A 19,670-nucleotide genomic window follows, 5' to 3' on the forward strand; every position below is an offset into this window, starting at 1 on the left:
TATCTTGGTATAGATCCTAATGATATATTTCCATCATGCAAAATTACACAATTTGCAATCTTGTTAGCACAAGTTTTTGATATTCTACTCATTTTTTATGATTTTTCAAGATCACCTATACATTTCCTGGAATTTTTGAATTGAGAGAGACTGCTTTCATATATACCAAATTAAAATAATCATGCATTTATTTAAAATTAGATGTTTATTTTAATAAAAAGGCAAAAGATTTATATGATTTGAGGAGGACTGGAGGATGAGCTGCTGCTAAACAGTCATGACATTAGTTTATAAAAATGTATTTCCTGGCTAGTTTATGAAATGACATGACATGCATTGTTGCTAAATTATGACATCTGATCAACATATTGGTTATAGCCTAGCAGCAAGATGAAATATAATAATAATAATAATAATAATAATAATAATAATAATAATAATAACAACAACAACAGCAGCAGCAGCATTTTATTGAAATATTAGGTTAGATATTGTAAAATAATTAGATTAGTTTACATTTACACCTCAGTATAGATAAGAACCCTTCTGTACAGTACCATCACCACCAGGCCACAATGATGGCAAACATAATGAAATCATGACCCAATTGTGTTTTTATACACTTTTGTTCCAGTGGGTACATAAATTTATAAATCATGCTATTTATAATATGAAACATAACTGAGGACCCAGATTGTTGGGGATAATGTGCTGACACTGTAAACTGCTGGGAGAGTGCTGTAAAGAAAGGATTCACAACCCCTGGGCCGCAGCTCACTACTAGGCCATGGCTTATTTGGAACCGGGCTGTGCACGTAGTTCGACTTGTGTGAGCGAAAGACTGGTTCCCTTCTCCCTGCCCCACCTCTGGGCTGCCAAGCTGCAAAGGTTGGGGACCACAACCATATCTTTCTTAAAGACACAAAATGAAGAAAGTAGTTGTCTCTTACTTTTGTCTAAGGAGCTACTGTTTGGTGATTTATTGGAAGGTATTTTTAGGGACAAAAAACTCAGGATAATCCTAACATAGTTGAAGATTCATGATTTATGCTGTTCCAAATTTTGCAACATTTATTATAACATTTACAAACCTGAATGAAGTCAAATACTGTAAGTGGCAATAAGTCATCCAGTATTGCTATATCCTTAGAAAACCTGTTAAGTATTCCTCCTATATGTTGAAGGGAAAAATAAGTTAGTTATCAACTGAATATTTTATCAATATTGGTTAAACTAAACAATGAGTTTTTTGAATAACTAAAATGCTAAAATTCTACTGTAACATTCCTGAGCTTATTTGCAGTATATTTAAGCATATAGTACTGATTAATGCTGGATTAGTTTACATTCAGATTATCTAAAGTAAAATGTTTAGATAGAAAGATTTATATGCTAATATATAAATGGTGAGAAGACATGTGCCTAATAATTTAAATTTTTCACACATGAGGTAACAATTCACATATTTTTGGTTATAAAGTTATTTTATTTATTCATATAAAACATTTATATACCTATGCATCTTCCAATCAGCTCTAGGCAGCCCGCAATAATGTTATACATTCTAAACTTTATTTATTTATTTATTTATTAGATTTCTTTTAATCCCACCTTTATTATTTTATAAGTAACACAAGGTGTCAAACATACATAATACTCCTTCCTCTTTCTCTTTTCCACAACAATACCCCTGTCATGTGGGTTGGGTTGGGAAAGAATGACAAGTCCAAATTACCCAATCAGCTTTCATGCCTAACATGGGACTAGAACTCACAGTCTCCTGGTTTCTAGCCTGGTGCCTTAACCAATAGATGGCTCTATTTACTATATGCTGCTGAGTCCTTCAAACATAGGGCAGATTATAAACAATATAAAATAAATAAATATTTGACATCATAGATGAGTTTAAGCAAGCATCAGATTCACCAACTGTTTCCTCCTCATCTAGTACACCTATCACAGTGTTCAGAAATAATTGCTTCTATTTTTTATCGAACTTCACTTGTAAAAAATATGCTGTGCAGTTGAGTTAAGTTCTGCTTACTTAATTTTTTAAAATTAAACTTTCTATGATGGAATGGGACAACTCGATGTGGCCAGCTTGATGCAGCCAGCTCACTGCTGCCAGCTAGCCACCAAGTCACCTGTGCCAACTCATACCACCAAGTCATTGCAGGATCGCAACACAGCCGACACAGCTGGAGAGACGAGCACATGGGAAAATGAGTGGGTGGGCAGAGTACAGAGCAGCAGCAGCTGGAAGCTTCCCATTTTCACACATCTCCATTGCTGCTACCACCACCACACCACTGAGCTCTTAGCTGTTCGGAGTTTGGGCTGTTAGACAGCAGTGGCAATGTTCAGGCCATTTTCCAGCAGTGGGCCAGGCAGGCAGCAGGGAGGTGGTGGAGGCCTGGCATGTCCCATTTTCATACACATTTTGCCACTGCCGCGTCAAACTCCTCCCGTTCACTTGCCTGCCCACCCAGTGCTACCTCCAACTGCCACTGACAAGTTGTCTCCACAGCAAATTGGCCGTGTTGTCCTGCAACAACTTAGAGGTTGTAAGTTGGCAGAGACAGAAGCAGAGGTGAGCCGGCAGAGGCAACTTGGTGGTGGTGAGCTGGTGGCAGTGAGCTGGCCCTGCCAAGCTGGCTATACTGAATTGTCGCATTCTGCCCTAAATGCCTAGCAAATGCCTTTGCTATAAATGCTTTATTTTATGATATCTCTGTTGCATTTTAAATTTGCCATACTTATGCATACATGCTGCCCAACATGTCAGGATCTAATGCTAATGCTAATATATGCAAACATGTGTGAAAGCTGGTAATGGACTTCAATTAAGAATTAATGCCTTCTATTCTTAAATATCCAGATGGTTTCTGAATGTCTATCTCCAATATCTTTGGATTTTTAAAAAACTGATTATTGAAACTTTGAGTGTGTTTGCAAATTTTGAATGATGTAATAAATCATATTGTTGTAGATTGTGATGTTAAAGAAACTAACTTGATGTTGAACATGATAACAGCAGCACGGTTACTGGTGGGACAATATTGGAAGAAGGATAGTTTGCCCACTATAGAAGAATGGGTGTTTAAAGTTTCGAATCTTGCAGAAATGTCTAAGATTTCTGCTTATTTGAAAGATCATTCACAGGAAAGATATATTTCAGTTTGGAGGAGATGGATAAATTATATTCAGAACAAATTTGGGACTAAAAAGTTCCATTTAGCTTATGAGTAGATTTTAGTGGGATATTGTTATTGGTACTTTGTTTGTAGTTACTGTATGTTAAAGGGGAGTTAAAGCACATTATGAATTTGGTTAATTGTATATTATGCATAATTTTTATTTAGAATATGATTATTGTAACTATAATCCTGTACTTAGCTCTGGGAAGTGGGGGGGAAGTGGGTGGGTTTGGGGTGGGAGGGATTTGGGGATATATTGTAAAATTTTGTTTTTGTAAAACTCTTTAATAAAAAAAAAGAATTAATGCCTTCTATTCTTAAATATCCAGATGGTTTCTGAATGTCTATCTCCAATATCTTTGGATTTTTAAAAAACTGATTATTGAAACTTTGAGTGTGTTTGCAAATTTTGAATGATGGAATAAATCACAAATGTCTTCTTTGCCTAAACTCAACATTAGCTAAACATATAAAAATTATTGCATATTGAATTAGTTTGAGTTACCTGCTTTGAGTTTGTTGAAGGACGACATAGGAGCCTGAAGTACCGCATGAAGCATCTTGCGGTGAAGAGTTTTAGAAATTGTTATAAGACTATGTACCAGGGGTATGCCTCTAAAGATCCCCAGGGCTAGCAAGGTATCTGCCACACCCACATAAATGTAGAAGATATAAAAACTGCTAGTCTCAGTAATAATAACTGCACTGTTCTCCAGTCCATCAGAGGAATGATTTTTTGTTGACTCTGTTTTATTCGGGTGAGGTGAAACAGCAGAACTATAAAGCAGACACAAACTCATATTATTATAAGTTTATAGCAGGCATGTCAAATGTATCGGGACGGTTTTGCCATTGCCAGCAATGGGGTGGGTGCGGCTTCCGGATGACATGTCCGGCTTGCAGGCCGGCAGTTTGACACCCCTGGTTTATAGTCATTTATAAATTTACAGTCACATACTGAGTTTCATTTCTTAAAAGCATGATATGTCATACTAGCACTGAAATCACAATTTAATAGTTTCTGAGAATGCAGTTTTGATAAAAATGATTGTTTAAAGGGATATGACTTGAATTTATTATGATTAGGCATTTGAAAAGGAGCAAAGAATAATGATAACAACAACAATTTTGATGTCTTATAAAGTTATAAGACATCAAAATTGCTGTTGTTGTTAGCATTATTCCTCATTTATTATTATACTACCACACTTGATAAAAATATTTCTGTCCAAAAAAAGATAACAGGAAAGCTGTTATTTATACATTTACATAGGAATAATCCCACTGAATTCAAAGAACTTATTTTTAGTAGAGAATAACTGTATAGTACAGAAAACTTTAAAAGTGCAGAATTGGGCTGTAGCGTTCAATAATGAATTATCCATGTAGGACTAAGCATCTGATATGTCTTTTCAACTTCCTTGCATTGCCTGTTCTGGGCATTTCCTAGCATACCAACTAGGCAGACCATGCTTATCTTGTTGAGATCAACGAACATCATGTACTACAGTCTAACTGGGCATGTGATAATTAGTTTGGCTTTAAATATTAAAACTTAGCCCCATTGAAATGTTACAGTTACGTAACACACACAAATCTTTAATATAAACACTCACCTACTGATATACCATACCCCAAACAGGGAAGCAGCCACCTAAAAATAGAAAATGGATAGATAGTTAATTCATACTTAGATGTCTCATTTTTTGCATTCTATAGATTTCCTCCACATTCTACTGTATAAAATGTCTAATTTCACAAATTAATGGTAAGATGTATAAAGTCAGCTGAAGGTTTTATGTCCAGTGTTACTCTAATTTATAAAGTGACCAATTATAAAATAGAACTGCCAAACTACAATTTAATAATACTGTACAAGGAAATTATATCAGGTGCTGTAATTTTATTATCTACAGGCCTGTAGAAGCACCCCTTGAAAATTGAGTGCATCTGTCAATTTCAATTTTACTTATTTTCCCAATCATATTTCTTCCTGTTTCCACGTTAATTTGCTGGGGGTTTTTTTTAAAAAAAGTCAGAATCAAATTTATTTTTGTTTTCATATTTGTTTCTCCCAATGTATACATTTCTGTATTTTATTTTGTCCAGTGAATGTGTTTTGTAACATATTATGTTATGTTTCTGCATGCATATTGTTGGAGATCACTCAATTAAAAAGTTATAGTATCAAAACATACTGGTATCTAGGCTAACATAGTGGAAATTTACATTTGAGGTGATAGGCTTTTGATTTTATATGTTTTAATTGTTTTATAGTTTTAATGCTGGAAACTGCCAAAAGTTGTTTTAAGATGGACAGCCATAGAAATCTTTTAACATAAATAATAATAAATAATTAATAAACTTGTAAAATAATACAAGAATCAATACATTTGCTAAGTTTTTGTTATATAGACAGTCTTTGCTTAATTACTATTTATTTAGCGACTTCAAATTTAAGACAGTGCTAAATGAATGCAGTTATGGCTGATGCTTGAATTTATAGCTATTGTGGTGCCCCCAGCAAAGGCTGCAAAAGGCTTTAGGGAAGCCTTTGGGAGGCCTCACGAACACCCGGAAAGGTCCAGGAGTTACTTCGACCAGGCAGCAGCAGGAGGAAGAAAACAATGAAAGTCAATAAGGGGTGGCAGAGGATACAGATGGGAGCAGCAACAGAGTGCAAAATAGCCAAAAGAGCACATATAAAGGGCAAAATGGGTGGGTGTGGGGAACTGGAGGTGGAAGTGAACATAGCAGAGAAGGAGTCTGGCTAATGACCTCAACTGGAACTACTGGAACCTTCATTGCTAAGCAATTCAGTCACATGATGTTTCACCTAATGACCAAATCAATTAGCAATGGAAATTCCATCCCAAGCAAGTAAATTTCTATCATTCTTTTTTCATTAGATCTCTGTTCTTCTATACATCTTGTACAGCATGTATGAAATGAGAAAGCTTTTATTTACAATTGTCACATAAGCAATTTGTTTTAAAATCAAATTTATTGTTATATTCTTACCTCAATTAAAAAAATAATAAAACATGTAAATAACACAACAATCATTTTTTTGTGGATGGTTATATATCTGAAGTATGTATTCCATGAGGTGACTGCATTCATAGTGTCTGAATCATCAAAGAAACATTCCTGGCAAAATAATTGAGAATATAATTAGACTGTTCTATAAAATTACTTCTTCTTTGTACCCTACTGCTATCACCAGTATAAGCCTAGATGTTACTGCTATTGGTTTTCATGAGAACTGTTGTTGAGACATGCTTACAATTTTGGTTTCCAGCTTTCTTTTAGACCAGGGGTGTCAAACTGCCAGCCCGCAGGCTGGATGCGTCATGCCAAAACCGCGCCCACCCCATTGCCGGCAATGGAAAAAAAGTTGTGATACATTGCGAATGTCACGTGACATTGCAAGTTTGACACCTCTGTTTTAGACAATAATGTGCTTAAGAATTTTATGTTTACCCTCTTATTCATTCATATTCACAGCTCTTTAAAAGCAAGAGGAATATTTCTCTTTGAGATTTCTCCTTATGTATTGCTATTGTAGTTGAAACAGAAAGTCCTATTTAGGATCATTAAAAATGAAAGGACACTTCCAAATGCAATTTCCCCTAATGTATCCTTTTTTGTACATGTTTTCTTAATAAATGTATCAGCATATTAAACTAAAAGCTAATGATTCTTTGAATTGGAAATATTATCTTGCAATACCAAGCTGGGTGTCCAAGAAACAGGACCACTGACAACCATTTAGCTACAATAACTTGAAATATATACCTTTAAATCATCTTCATTAAGTTCTTCAGTTATTTCTACCAGACTGCCCCGAGACAAACGCCTCGCATAGATGTCTGCTTCAGAAGATCGATGGATGACTGATATGCTGCCTTTTTTGTAAATGCTTTGATTTGGATGAATTGATGTTCTGGTCATTAAATTAAGTACAGATTGTCTTCTTTGCCCCCTGAATGTGGGTCCTGAATTTAATACATTGCTGCGAGGCAGAATTGCCTCCCCTTGTTCAGACTCTGGTACTAAAGATAACTTTCTTTCTGCTGGTTCTCCGAGACCTTCTTCCTTACCATTGACTTGCAATGATGTTTTTCGCATGAGAGAAAATTTGCGGCTAGAATTTAGTGCATTCATTACAGAATTCTTCCTTTTCTCAGTTAAATCTGAAGTTTGTTTAAAAGATGTTTTTTTCATGTCATTTTGTGAAGCCATGCCATCATTATCAACAGAGAGACGCCGCAATGTTTCTGTAAGAATGGAGTTTCTTCTTTCTGCAGTGTAGTGGTCAAAATCATCAAATCCCATCAGCTGAGAACTGAAGTTGGGTCGCTGACGCTGAAGTTCAGAAAATGTTCCATAGAAATAACAGCTTCCTCCATGGAGAATCAATATCTTGTTTGCTATCTTTAAGTGTTCCAACTTTGAAGTGACAAGTATTCTAGTTTTATTGACAATAAGCTTGCAAACACAACTTCAGGAAAAAAAAAAGAGAAAAATGCAGTTTTGAAATTAGGTAGTACATATCGATGACTTTATTATACGAGTGCTTTCTAATTTAAGAAAGCTGTCTTACATTCATTTAGCTGACAATAAAATTCAGGGATTGAAAAAGAACACTATTTTCCAGGCAAATCATAATTGTGCTCGATATCTGATTAAAAGTAATCCTCAACTTGCAATTGTTCATTCAGCTATCAGTCTAAGATATAATGGAACTGAAAAAAGTGACTTGCACTTAAAACTGTTGCAGCAGTCCCATGGTCATGCGACCAAACTTTGAGCACTTGGCAACCTGCATGTATTTATTACGTTTGCAGTGTCCTCGGGTCATGTGATTGCCATTTATGACCTTCCCAGCCAGCTTCTGACAAAGTCAATGGAGGAAGCTGGATTCAAATAATGATTGCATGATTCACTTAACAACTGCATTGATTTGTTTAGCAACTATGCCAAAATGGTCATAAAATTGGGCATGGCTTACTTAACATCTGCCTTGGTTAGCAACAGAAATTCTGATCCCAGTTGTGGTCGTAAGCTAAAAAGTACCCGTATTATAATTCCCAGTCCTGAATTGCATTTCCCAAAACTCCTCTAGTAGCTCTCCAGGTATATATGAAGAACATTATTGCAATCCTCCAGTGATTAAAGTACACCTATAAATTGGGCAAGTTCTACTTTCACCTTAGGCATGAATGCCATCTGGGTGACTTTGGGCCAATTACTTTCTTTCAGCCCAACCCAACTCACAGAATTGTTATTGTGGAGAAAATAGGATGAGGAAGGAGTATTATGTGTTTTGGCTACTTTCAGTCATTTATAAAAATAATAAAGGCAGGATAAAAATTAAAATCCATCCCCCCTTATCTTCATGGATTTTCAGTGCCTTTTAATACAATCAACCACAGAATCCTTCTGGATTGGCTGTAGAGATTGGGAATTGGGGATATCATTTTATGGTTCTATTCATGCTTCAGCACAAGTTCAAGTGGCTCCCTCATCTGTGGAATACCACAAGGGTCAATGTTTTCCTCATGTTTAATAATGACATTAAACCACTGGATTGGGTCAGTGGTTTAGATTTTGATATCAGCATGAATATGATACCCATTTGTATCTTTCAAGCCCACCCTATGCCGTTCTGGATGGGGGAGAAATTGTCTCATGGATCAACTACTTTAATTGCAAGACCATTCAGAAGCTTCTGTTAGTCCAGAATGCAATGCTGCAGGTAATTATGGGCATCTTTTCATACAGTTATGTGATCTCTCCACTTTGAAAGCTGTACTGATTTCTGGTATACTTCCAGGTGTGATTCAAGGTCCTGGTTATTGCCTACAAAGTCTAAACTTGCATAAGGCCAGGTTATTTGAGGGACTGCCTATCTCCCATCTTTTCTGTATGGATCAAAAGAATTTGTATACTCCAGGTACTTTTGATTAAGCAGTATTGTCCTGGAGACCCAAAAATCATGCCTTCTCTGTTATAGCCACTGCTCTCTGAAAGAAGCCCCCCAATTTCCTGAGATCCATGTGGTAGTATTAAAGGTAAAGGTAAAGGTTCCCCCACACATGCGTGCTAGTTGTTTCTGACTCTAGGGGCTGGTGCTCATCTCCGTTTCAAAGCCGAAGAGCCAGCACTTGTCCAAGGACGTCTCCATGGTCATGTGGCCGGCATGACTAGACGCCAAAGGCGCACGGAACGCTGTTAACTTCCCACCGTAGTGGTCCCTATTTTTCTACTTGCATTTTTACGTGCTTTCGAACTGCTAGGTTGGCAGAAGCTGGGACGAGTAACAGGCGCTCACTCTGTTACGTGGCAATCGAGATTCAACCCGCCAAACTGCCGACCTTCTGATCGACAAGCTCAGCATCCTAACCCACTGATCCACCGCGTAGTAGTATTACTGAAGGCCTTAAAGATTTGACTATTTCCTCAGGACTTTTGATTCTGGAATGGTTTCATAAATGTTTTTGTGTGGAATGCCCATCTGTTGCATTTATATTTTAAATTTTATTTGGTTTTTCTACATTGTGTGTCACCAGAGTTGTTTGAGAATCAGGTGGAACTTAAATTAACTAAATGAATGAATAATAAAAAAATGCATTTTTCTGATTTTTCCTGAATATGGTCTTCTGCAGACTATTGGAAGTGACTGGAAAAATGTGATTGGAAAAATGATTGGAAGTGATTGGAAAAATGAAGAAGCACTGCTCCAATGGGGGGGGAAGGAAGGAAGGAAGGAAGGAAGGAAGGAAGGAAGGAAGGAAGGAAGGAAGGAAGGAAGGAAGGAAGGAAGGAAAAAATAGGGGAAAAGTAACAGTAAAAAATAGCAAGTTTCAATCTGTAAACTTTCTGCATGTCAGGAAAGTTTTACAATATTATATTGGTGAGAAAGACATACAGTAACAAAAGCTGCAGCAGGCTTTACTCAGGAAAAGCCGGAAAAATAGCATGAAGGGAATATTCTTACATCTGAAAAGAAACCAATCAAAGTGCATGACTGGCTTAAAAGTGCAGCAGGCACACTGGAAACACTGAGTTGACAGAAGCAGGAAAACACCACTTTCAAAAAGAACAAGAAAATGAACCTGGTAATCACATTCATGATGGGTGGAAAGTGAACTTAGGATAATGATATCCATTCTTGCTCTCCAAAAATGATTGCTGGCCTGTTCTAGACATGGGTCAAGCTGGCTGCAAGGATAAGGCTTTTATAGTTCTACTGTAGTTCCTTTTCTATTCTGGCTCCTCAAGATAAAAGAGTACTCCAAATGGGATTTTAACCTGCTGTTGGTTCTTATGTTTGTAAGTGATGAACAAAAATGCCATCATATAGGTTTATAAAGAGGATTAACAGATCTTCAATTATCTTGTTCAGTTACACAAGTATTTGTAAAGGATGGTGATCATTTAAATTCCATTATAAACCTGATAATGCTAAATTAAAAAAGAAGTTCAACAAGCAGAAAATGTTATCATGCTTAGTGGAATTATTAATGTGTACATATAACCATAAAACATTAATCTTCAGATTGGAATAATGGAAATGAGTATAAGAATTTATTAGAATTGCAGCAGTTGTTTGCTTTTATTTATAGGCTCTAAAATAATTTAATAAATACAATTTTCAGAAACTGATGTTTTCTATTAGATTTTTTTACTGAATGCCAACACTGCTCTTCATAAATTATTTGCTATCTCATTGTACAATATCATTTTATATACCAGTTAACCAAATATATAAAACATATCCTACCTTTTAAATATTTCTTTCTCTGTTAACATGTCTAAATAACCAAAAGGAGAATCCAAGAGATACAAATCAGCATCTTTATACACTGCTCTAAATAGATGACAAAGAAATTTAGTCAGCTTTCATTAAAATTTATGTTTTGATTAATTATTTTGATTTTATTATTGTTATACATGATAAAACATAATCAGCCAAAGCAAATTCTTTCATTAAATTAAATAAGAAATTATAGGCAAAATGCAGCAATTGGTAGTTATAACACTTTAAATACAGGAATTATGGAAAATTAGATTTTAATCTTATATATCCTTTTTCCATAAGTAAGTTCCATTAAACTAAATGGTATAATATTCTGACTTTAGAAATCAAAATATTTAACATGTATGTAAGGTTACTTCCTTTTAAGAACAAGTGAAATTTAATTCTATATATTAAAAACAACATACCATTATTTCAACTCACCTAGCTAAAGAAATTCTGGCTCGTTGACCTCCACTGAGAGTTATTCCACCTTCTCCTAAAACTGTGTCATCTTTCTCTGGAAACTTTGAAATATCCTGTTGAAATATTGTATAAAGATGTTAATTTTCCATTTTCAGAGCATCATTACTTTTCAATATACAACATTTTAAGTCAAAAACACGATAATTAATAATAGGTTTTCATAACAATGCTCTTGTTTTAGGCTAAGAAGATAAATATTTGCATTAGCTGTTAATAAATTACTTGTATTCAAAATTTAGCTAATGGGGCACAACATAGTATTTGACCCTTGAACTTTTTTTTTATTAAAAAGTTTTACAGTACATTTTATTTATAGCAAAACAAAACAAAACCCCTCCCAACCCCCTCCCCTCTTCCCAACCCTCCCCAACACCTCCCTCCCTCCCCCTCCCCGACTTCCCAGAGCTAAATACAAGGTATAAAAGTAGAAACAATCATAATCTACCTTATGCAAACAACAATAGATTATTAAATCTATCGCACTTTAACTCTTATAAGATGACTACAAGCAATATAAATATCCCACCAGTACTTATTCAAATGCTAAATGATTCCCAGAGCTCAATACAAGATATAAAAATAAAAACAATCATAATCTACCATATGCAAACAGCAATAAACTATTAAATCTATCACACTTTAACTCTTATAAAATAACTACAGGAAATGTAAATATCACATCAGTACTTATTCAAATGCTAAATGAAACTTTTTAGTCCCATATTAATCTGTTAACTAAAACCTAACAAATAGCTTGTAGTCCGTGTTCAAAAGTGATATTGGTCTATAATTTTTTGCTTGAGTGACATCCTAATTTTCCTTCGGTATCAAAGAAATAAAAGCAGTTTTTTCTTCCTCAATTATCAATTGATTCATCTCTTCCATTTGTTCTTATGTAATAACTAAATTCCAGACTGCATCTATGTTTATTATTCAAATATACTGTATTAACACACCTCTCATATAAGCTTAACTAGCATCCCAAACCATTTCAATAGTGGTACCCTTATGCATATTAATTTCAAAAAAAAATCCTTCATCTGGTTTTTACATTCATCCACATTTTCCTGATTTCTAAACAAAATCTCATTTAGACACCAGGAGCGCCTATCTCTATTATCCTTATCTATCTCTAGCCAGACTGAGCTATGATCAGACATAGTTCTTGGACAAATCTTAATCTTCTTAGTCCTGAAAAAGAAATAATTGGTAATTAGTATAAAATCAATCCTAGAAAGAAAATTAATATGTATCAGAAAAAAAGGATAGTCCTTTTCTTGCAAATTTCTTTCTCTCCAAATATCTCACAGTTCCAAGACCCTTGAACTTTTTTGAATAGGATATTACTCCAGCCCTATTTATGGAACCATCTGGGACCTGCTAATTCCTTTCTTTCATTACAATAATAACTTGTTTTTAAACTTTGTTTTCCTGTAATTCAACAGTTTCTAAATGTTCTCTTCTCCCACAATTCTTCGTTTATTAAGCAGGCTTCATTTGATGCTTGGTTGATATTCTTGGCAATATGCTGGTGTATAATAGCTACTGAATCACCCCTAGGCATATTCTGTTTGATACTTTCATGGAATCCAAGGGATTGATGAAGTCTTGGACTTCTACCATGGATCTAATGACATAGGATGAATGACTTTTCCTTTAATTATACTTTCTACTGATTTGTGATATTTCCTGAATTCTTCTTGTTTTCTGGCTAGCATTACATTGATAACATTTAATTTTCATGTAGTGACAAAGTCAGTAATTTCATATGAGGTTCTTTAAGAACAGGCTTTTTTCTTAAGAGACTGATTTTAATTAAACTCTAGAAATGTATTCCTTCTGAAGTTCTGCTATACTGTCTCATAATGACAGTATGTGTGACTTGGGGGGGTGACGGCAGTGGTGATATTAGGACTGTTCCAGAAGGGATGAATGAAGAACTGTGAGAATATATGGCAATATATTTCCAACAGAGTCATCCAAGGAATGAAGTTTATCTCAGTTGCCCAGCTAAAACAAGCAGGTACTTATAGCAGGTCATACAAGAAGATACTACAGCTGGGTGATCATTTTAATGATAAAAACCAAGGCATCATTTCATACTGTGTAGGAGAAGGCAATCATAACCCACTCCTGTAAGATAGGAGGAGCAAGATAGATGGACTCAATTCACTGGTGGGATTCAGCTGGTTCACACCACTTCGGCAGAACCAGTAGCTAATTTTTTGTTGCCCAGGCCCAGAATGGACTTCCGGAAGTGGCATCCACACAGAGAACTGATTGTTAACATATTTGAAACCCACCACTGACTCAATTACAGCAGTGATACTTTAATTATCACAAAACCTGAAAGGCCAGGTTAGTGACAGATCATCCTGGTCTATATATGATGACTAAAAGTTAACACCAGCTTACTAGTCCATAATCATTGAATCAAATTTGTCAAACAAGAGATTGATAGATAGTGTAAACAGATGATAGATAGATAGATAGATAGATAGATAGATAGATAGATAGATAGATAGAGTGAGTCAAGGTTCCGACAGATGAATTCTGTAAACAACTTTGAGGCATTATTTACCTAAAAGAGTTTTTATTCAAGTTGCATAGCACTGGCACGTACCTGGTCGAAGCCAAAATCTGAATTCTCCTCCCCTAAGTATATAGAATCAAAGCACAGTTCCCTCCTCCGATTAACACTCATAAATCACATTCTCCAATTTTGAAGGCAGACCTTTTCCCAGTTCTCCGACCCGCCATCTCTTATCATCTCTTATTTCAAACACCCTTGAAAATGCTCTACTGCTGTATTATGTCTAACTAATCCCCATACACATTCTTCCTCCCCCCAGCATCATCTAATTCTAACTCTAAAAGTAACAGACAGGTTAAAGAGAAAATGTCTGCATCTTCATATATTGTCAAAGCAAGAACATCTGATGTTAGCAGCGTTGACATCCAGCCCCCCTTACAAAAAGGATGGATCTTGTAATGTAAACAAACAATATGTTAGGGACTATCTCTCGATTTGTTGGGGTGTTTCTCATAAAACCTCTTGATGAGTCTGTCACCTTTCACATCGCTAGATTTCAGCCAAGTAGCTTCAGACAACGTGTATCCCTTCCATTGTACCAGGTACTGCAATTTCTCCTTAAAACTTCTAGAGTCAAGAATACGTTTCACTTCATAGTGAGTTTGACCCGCTACTATGAGGGGCCATGGTGTCTTTTTAGGGGAAGGTCTTAAAGTGGAGCTCCAAAAGGTTTTCAGTAAGCTGCAGTGGAAGACCAGGTGAATTCTTCCTAAGAGTCTAGAGAGTTTCAATTCTACTGTGATCAGGTTGATGATTCTCACAATGGGGAAAGGCGCCAAGAATTTTGGTCCTAATTTCTTACTGGGTAATGTGAGGCATAAATATTTAGTCGACAGATCAATCTTTTCCCCAATTTGGAATGTTCTTTGGGGAGCCCTCTTTTTATCAGCCTGCTTTTTATAGGTCTCAGAAGTCTTTTTTAAAGTAGTCTTCGTGTTTCTCCAAACTTCTTCCCACCCCATCACCCATTGATCAAGTGTCTGGGAAGTGGAGGGCACCTGAGGGTATTCAGGCATTGGGCTGAACTCTTTTCCTGTGGCTACCCTGAAAGGCATGTAGCCAGTGCTGCTGTGAACAGAATTATTGTAAGCCACCTCTGCAAAAGGGAGGAGGTTTCTCCAGTTTGCTTGTTGGTATGAAACATAGCATCTGAGATATTGCTCCCCCAACTTGTTAGCAGATTCCGTGACCCCATTGGTATCTGGATGAAAAGCAGATGATAGGCCTTGAGATGATCCAATTAATTAAAGAAATCTTCTCCAAAACTTCGCTGTGAACTGCACTCCCCTGTCTGAAATTATTCGCTTAGGGGCACCATGCAGCCAGTAGATATGTTTCAGGAACAATTTAGTCAGTCATTGGGCCAATGGGAGTCCTTTGCAGGCAAAGAAATGAGCCTGCTTCAAAAACAGGTCTATTACAGTCCAGATGACAGTATTTCCTCTACTTTCAGGTAGGTGTACTATAAAGTCCATAGCTATTTTTTCCCACAGTTGAAAAGGGTCTGTCACCGGCTCAGTAACCCATGGGTTTTCCCTGGAATTTTTTTCATGGTGGCACATACAGCACAACTCCTGACATAGTTTTCCACATCCCGTTTTAGCCCTGGCCACCAAAATTGCCTGCGGATGAGATGTAGAGTTTTAAGATATCCAAAGTGTCCAGCCTGTTTTACTTTATGTCTGTGTTTGAGAGCCTTAAGACAGAGGGCTTCAGGCAAATATATCCCCCCCTTGTAAACCAAACCATCCCTACATGTTAGGGAGGTTTGATTGTCTCTGAACCATTGATCGGTGAGGAGTTCTTGTTTTATTTTCTTTGCCCCAGGGTAATCAGGATTAGGGGTCCTGCAAAGCATGAGTTGAGCAGCAGTTTGTGGACTAGAGATAATTGCCTCATTAACCTCTTCATGTTCACTTTTGTACTGGGATAATCTCGATAGTGCATCAGCCAGGAAGTTTCTTCTTCTCAGTATGTACTTTAGAATGAAGTTGAAACGGTTAAAATACTGTGCCCACCGCACTTGCTTTGGGGACAATTTGCAGGGGGTTTTCAGTGCTTCTAGATTTTTGTGATCTGTCCATACCTCAAAAGGCACCTTGCTTCCTTCTAGATAGTGTCACCAGGTTAATAGCCCCCACCTAATAGAGAAGGCCTCCTTCTCCCAGATTGCCCATCTCATTTCACTTTCAGTAATATTTTTAGAGGTGTAGGCACAGGGTTGCAGGATCCTACTTTTGTTCTTTTGCAGTAATACAGCTCCGACTGCCTCGTCGCTGGCATCGGCTTGAATTACAAAGGGCTCCCCTGGATAGGGATGCTTTAGGACTGGTTCAGCAGTAAATAGTCTTTTTAAATTCTCAAAAGCTGTTTGACAGCTCATAGTCCATGCTAGTGGTTGGCCCAGTCATGGTTTCCCTCCTCCTTTGCCTGTTTTAAGTATTTCTGCAAGGGGGTAGGGCAATCTCAGCGAAGAAGGGGCTGGGGGCCTCTTTCAGCAAGAGTTGTTCTCTGCTCCTCATTTCTAGCTCTTCAAACCTTTATGCCAAATAGTCTATTGACTGACTACAGGCTGCAGACAAATATCTCCAGTTACCCGAATCATCAAAGACAGACCGTCTGGCAGTCCCCCACCAGTCTGGGGAATGCGATATGCGGGAATCCTTTTGTCACAGCTCCCCCTCTTCTGCCTTTGAAGCCCTTGGGAGTGGCAAGGCTGTTTCAAGACGTCTGGAGTCTCCACTGGGCTTGTCCCAATCTGATGACTAGATCAGCAATCCTAGCTGCTTGGGTTTTGCTCCCAGCTGGGAGGCCTGCAAAAGCTCCTACCCACTGGCTTGTTTCCTGTTGCTTCCCCCCCCGGGGCAGCAGCTGCTGCCGGAGTGCTGGTTTCAGGCAATTTCTCCTCCTCCATGAGGAAATCTTCAATGAATCTTCATCAGCATATTCCCCAAGTTCTGGAATAGTGACTGGGGCTTGGGACTCCTAGGTAGTTTGAAAAGTTTGTGGATTTCGGCTTGATGTCAGGTTTCTGACAGATGAACTCTTTAAAGAACTTTGAGGCATTATTTACTTTAAATAGTCTTTATTCAAGTTGCATAGCACTGGCACGTACCTGGTTGAAGCCAAAATCTGAATTCTCCTCCCCTAAGCATATAGAATCAAAGCACAGTTCCATCCTCTGATTTACAGTTATAAATCACATTCTCCAATTAGTTTGAAGGCAGACCTTTTTCCCACTTCTCCAACCCGCCATCTCTTATCATCTCTTATTTCAAACACCCTTGAAAAAGCTCTACTGCTGTATTATTATGTCTAACTAATCCCCATACACATTCTTCCTCCCCCCAGCATCATTTAATTCTAACTCTAAAAGTAACACACAGGTTAAAGAGAAAATGGCTGCATCTTCATATATTGTCAAAGCAAGAACATCCGATGTTAGCAGCATTGATAGATAGACAGACAGATAGAGCGAGCTATATTGCAGAAGTCACCTTGATTTCTCAGATAAGCTATAAATGCAATAAATAGATATTGATAAACTGCATAAGCCTGACTATAACTGACCTAATCCAAGCACTTTCATTTTCAGTAAAACAAGCCAACAGTTACTATAATTCTTTCTTTCCACATTCCCATATCTGATTCCTGTAATCTGTGCAATGAAAAAAATCAGCACCTGAATTTCAATACCTAAAGACTCAGTGAGTACACAGTTAAACATTGTTGTTTATTAACTGCTAAAGGTTCCTAAACCACAATATGTTTACCAAAGGTGTGTAAGTGAAGGTTTCAATATGACTTTAGTGTTGATCTTAACACTAACACTCTTGCATAACATAAATTAGAGCCATAAATTTTATTTCACAGAACTGCAATTTAAGACTATGGTATACTAACGAGACAATGTTATTCAGTTAAACAATTTGTTGTGGCATTTTGTCATCTAAAATATTTGCCTGTAATAGTATAATTATTTTACAAAAATAATGTACATTCTGGATTACCCAAAAGCATAGTTGCTCACACAACTAAGATCGTAACAGCCTTCCTGTACCATAAAAACATCTTAATTCAGAATTTTGTTTTTTACAATGGCCAACTAAAAGCCTTGAGTTGCTTGTAGGAACATGATGGAGATATAGACCCCTTCCCACCATTACATTACAATGATTTAGGGGATGTTGTCCTTAATATAAAGGTAACATTAAGTCTTAAGAACAAATAGTCTTGATAGACCTGAAATTATTTTATACATTTCCTTTGAATGGATTAATATATTCACATTGTGCATAGATTTTTGTCTTATATTAGTGTTTTCATGTTTATTAAAAATAAACCTTACAATAAAGAGAAAATATCCTAAACATCTGTAGAGTAACAAGCTGGGATGTCCCATTGTGACAGCTGTAAGGAATTTAATATTCAATTCAATGTGAAAACGATAAAGGGAAAGATAGTATGAAAATTCTAGCCAAGGAATAAAGAAAGAGGTTTTAAAATATTAACGGTCTATAGATTAATATTAGGATCTATGACTTCAGGGCCCTGTGTCCTAAATTGGCTATAGGAAAAATAGGAAGGCATGGATGAAGCAAATTAAAGAGAAGGAGAGAGGGGATTTGCAGGAACTGAGTTCATAAAAAAACAATTTTTCATCATATTTTCTCTCAGCAATTTAAACACAGTTTAGGCTATTTTATAGTCTTTGTTGTTGTTAGCTGCGAAGTCGTGTCTGACTCATCATGACCCTATGGACAATGTTCCTCCAGGCCTTCCTGTCCTCTACCATCTTCTGGAGTCCATTTAAGCTCACGCCTACTGCTTCAGCCACCTCATTCTCTGTCGTCCCTTTCTTCTATTGCCCTCAATCTTTCCCAGCATTAGGCTCTTCTCCAGTGAGTCCTTCCTTCTCATTAGGTGGCCAAAGTATTTGAGTTTTAGATTCAGGATCTGGACTTCTAAAGAGCAGTCAGGGTTGATCTCCTCTAGGCAGTGCTTTTTTTGTAAAAGAAAAAGGTGCCAGAACTCACACATGTCGTACAACCCGCTTTGCCTACCCCACAAGGTTCCATCCAAAAAAGGTGCCGGAACTCCGTTCTGAGCGTTCTATGACAAAAAAAGCCCTGCCTCTAGGACTGACTGGTTTGATCGCCTTGCAGTCCAAGGGACTCACAGGAGTCTTCTCCAGCACCATAGTTCAAAGGCCTCAATTCTTTGGCGCTCAGCCTTTTTTATGGTCCAGCTTTCACTGCCATACACTGTAACTGGGAAGACCATAGCCTTGACTATATGCACTTTTGTTGACAGGGTGATGTCTCTGCTTTTTAGTGTGCTGTCTAGATTTGCCATTGCTTTCCTCCCCAGGAGCAAGCGTCTTTTAATTTCTTGGCTACAGTCCCCATCTGAAGTGATCTTGGAGCCCAGGAAAATAAAATCTGTCACTACCTCCATTTCTTCCTCATCTATTTGCCAGAAATTGAGAGGGCCGGATGCCATGATCTTGGTTTTCTTAATGTTAAGTTTCAACCTAACTTTTGCACTCTCCTTCTTCACCCACAACAAGAGGATCTTTAGTTCTTCTTCA

The 19,670-nt window shown here is 37.0% G+C and overlaps 1 protein-coding gene across 1 annotated transcript in view; it reads right to left on the reverse strand.

The window, feature by feature from the left end:
* Nucleotides 1-19,670, reverse strand: part of CFTR (CF transmembrane conductance regulator) — a gene marked incomplete at its 5' end in the record, with an annotated part of 112,437 nt that overhangs the window by 52,244 nt on the left and 40,523 nt on the right. Inside the window, 7 exons of the mRNA XM_083366547.1 lie at nucleotides 1,092-1,171; nucleotides 3,703-3,974; nucleotides 4,814-4,851; nucleotides 6,219-6,347; nucleotides 6,996-7,701; nucleotides 10,987-11,073; nucleotides 11,446-11,540. Coding sequence (XP_083222673.1) covers nucleotides 1,092-1,171; nucleotides 3,703-3,974; nucleotides 4,814-4,851; nucleotides 6,219-6,347; nucleotides 6,996-7,701; nucleotides 10,987-11,073; nucleotides 11,446-11,540 — 1,407 coding nt within the window. The remainder of the gene's footprint in view (nucleotides 1-1,091; nucleotides 1,172-3,702; nucleotides 3,975-4,813; nucleotides 4,852-6,218; nucleotides 6,348-6,995; nucleotides 7,702-10,986; nucleotides 11,074-11,445; nucleotides 11,541-19,670) is intronic.

The sequence above is a fragment of the Vipera ursinii genome, assembly GCF_947247035.1.
Source record: "Vipera ursinii genome assembly, chromosome: 6".
Taxonomy (NCBI): domain Eukaryota; kingdom Metazoa; phylum Chordata; class Lepidosauria; order Squamata; family Viperidae; genus Vipera; species Vipera ursinii.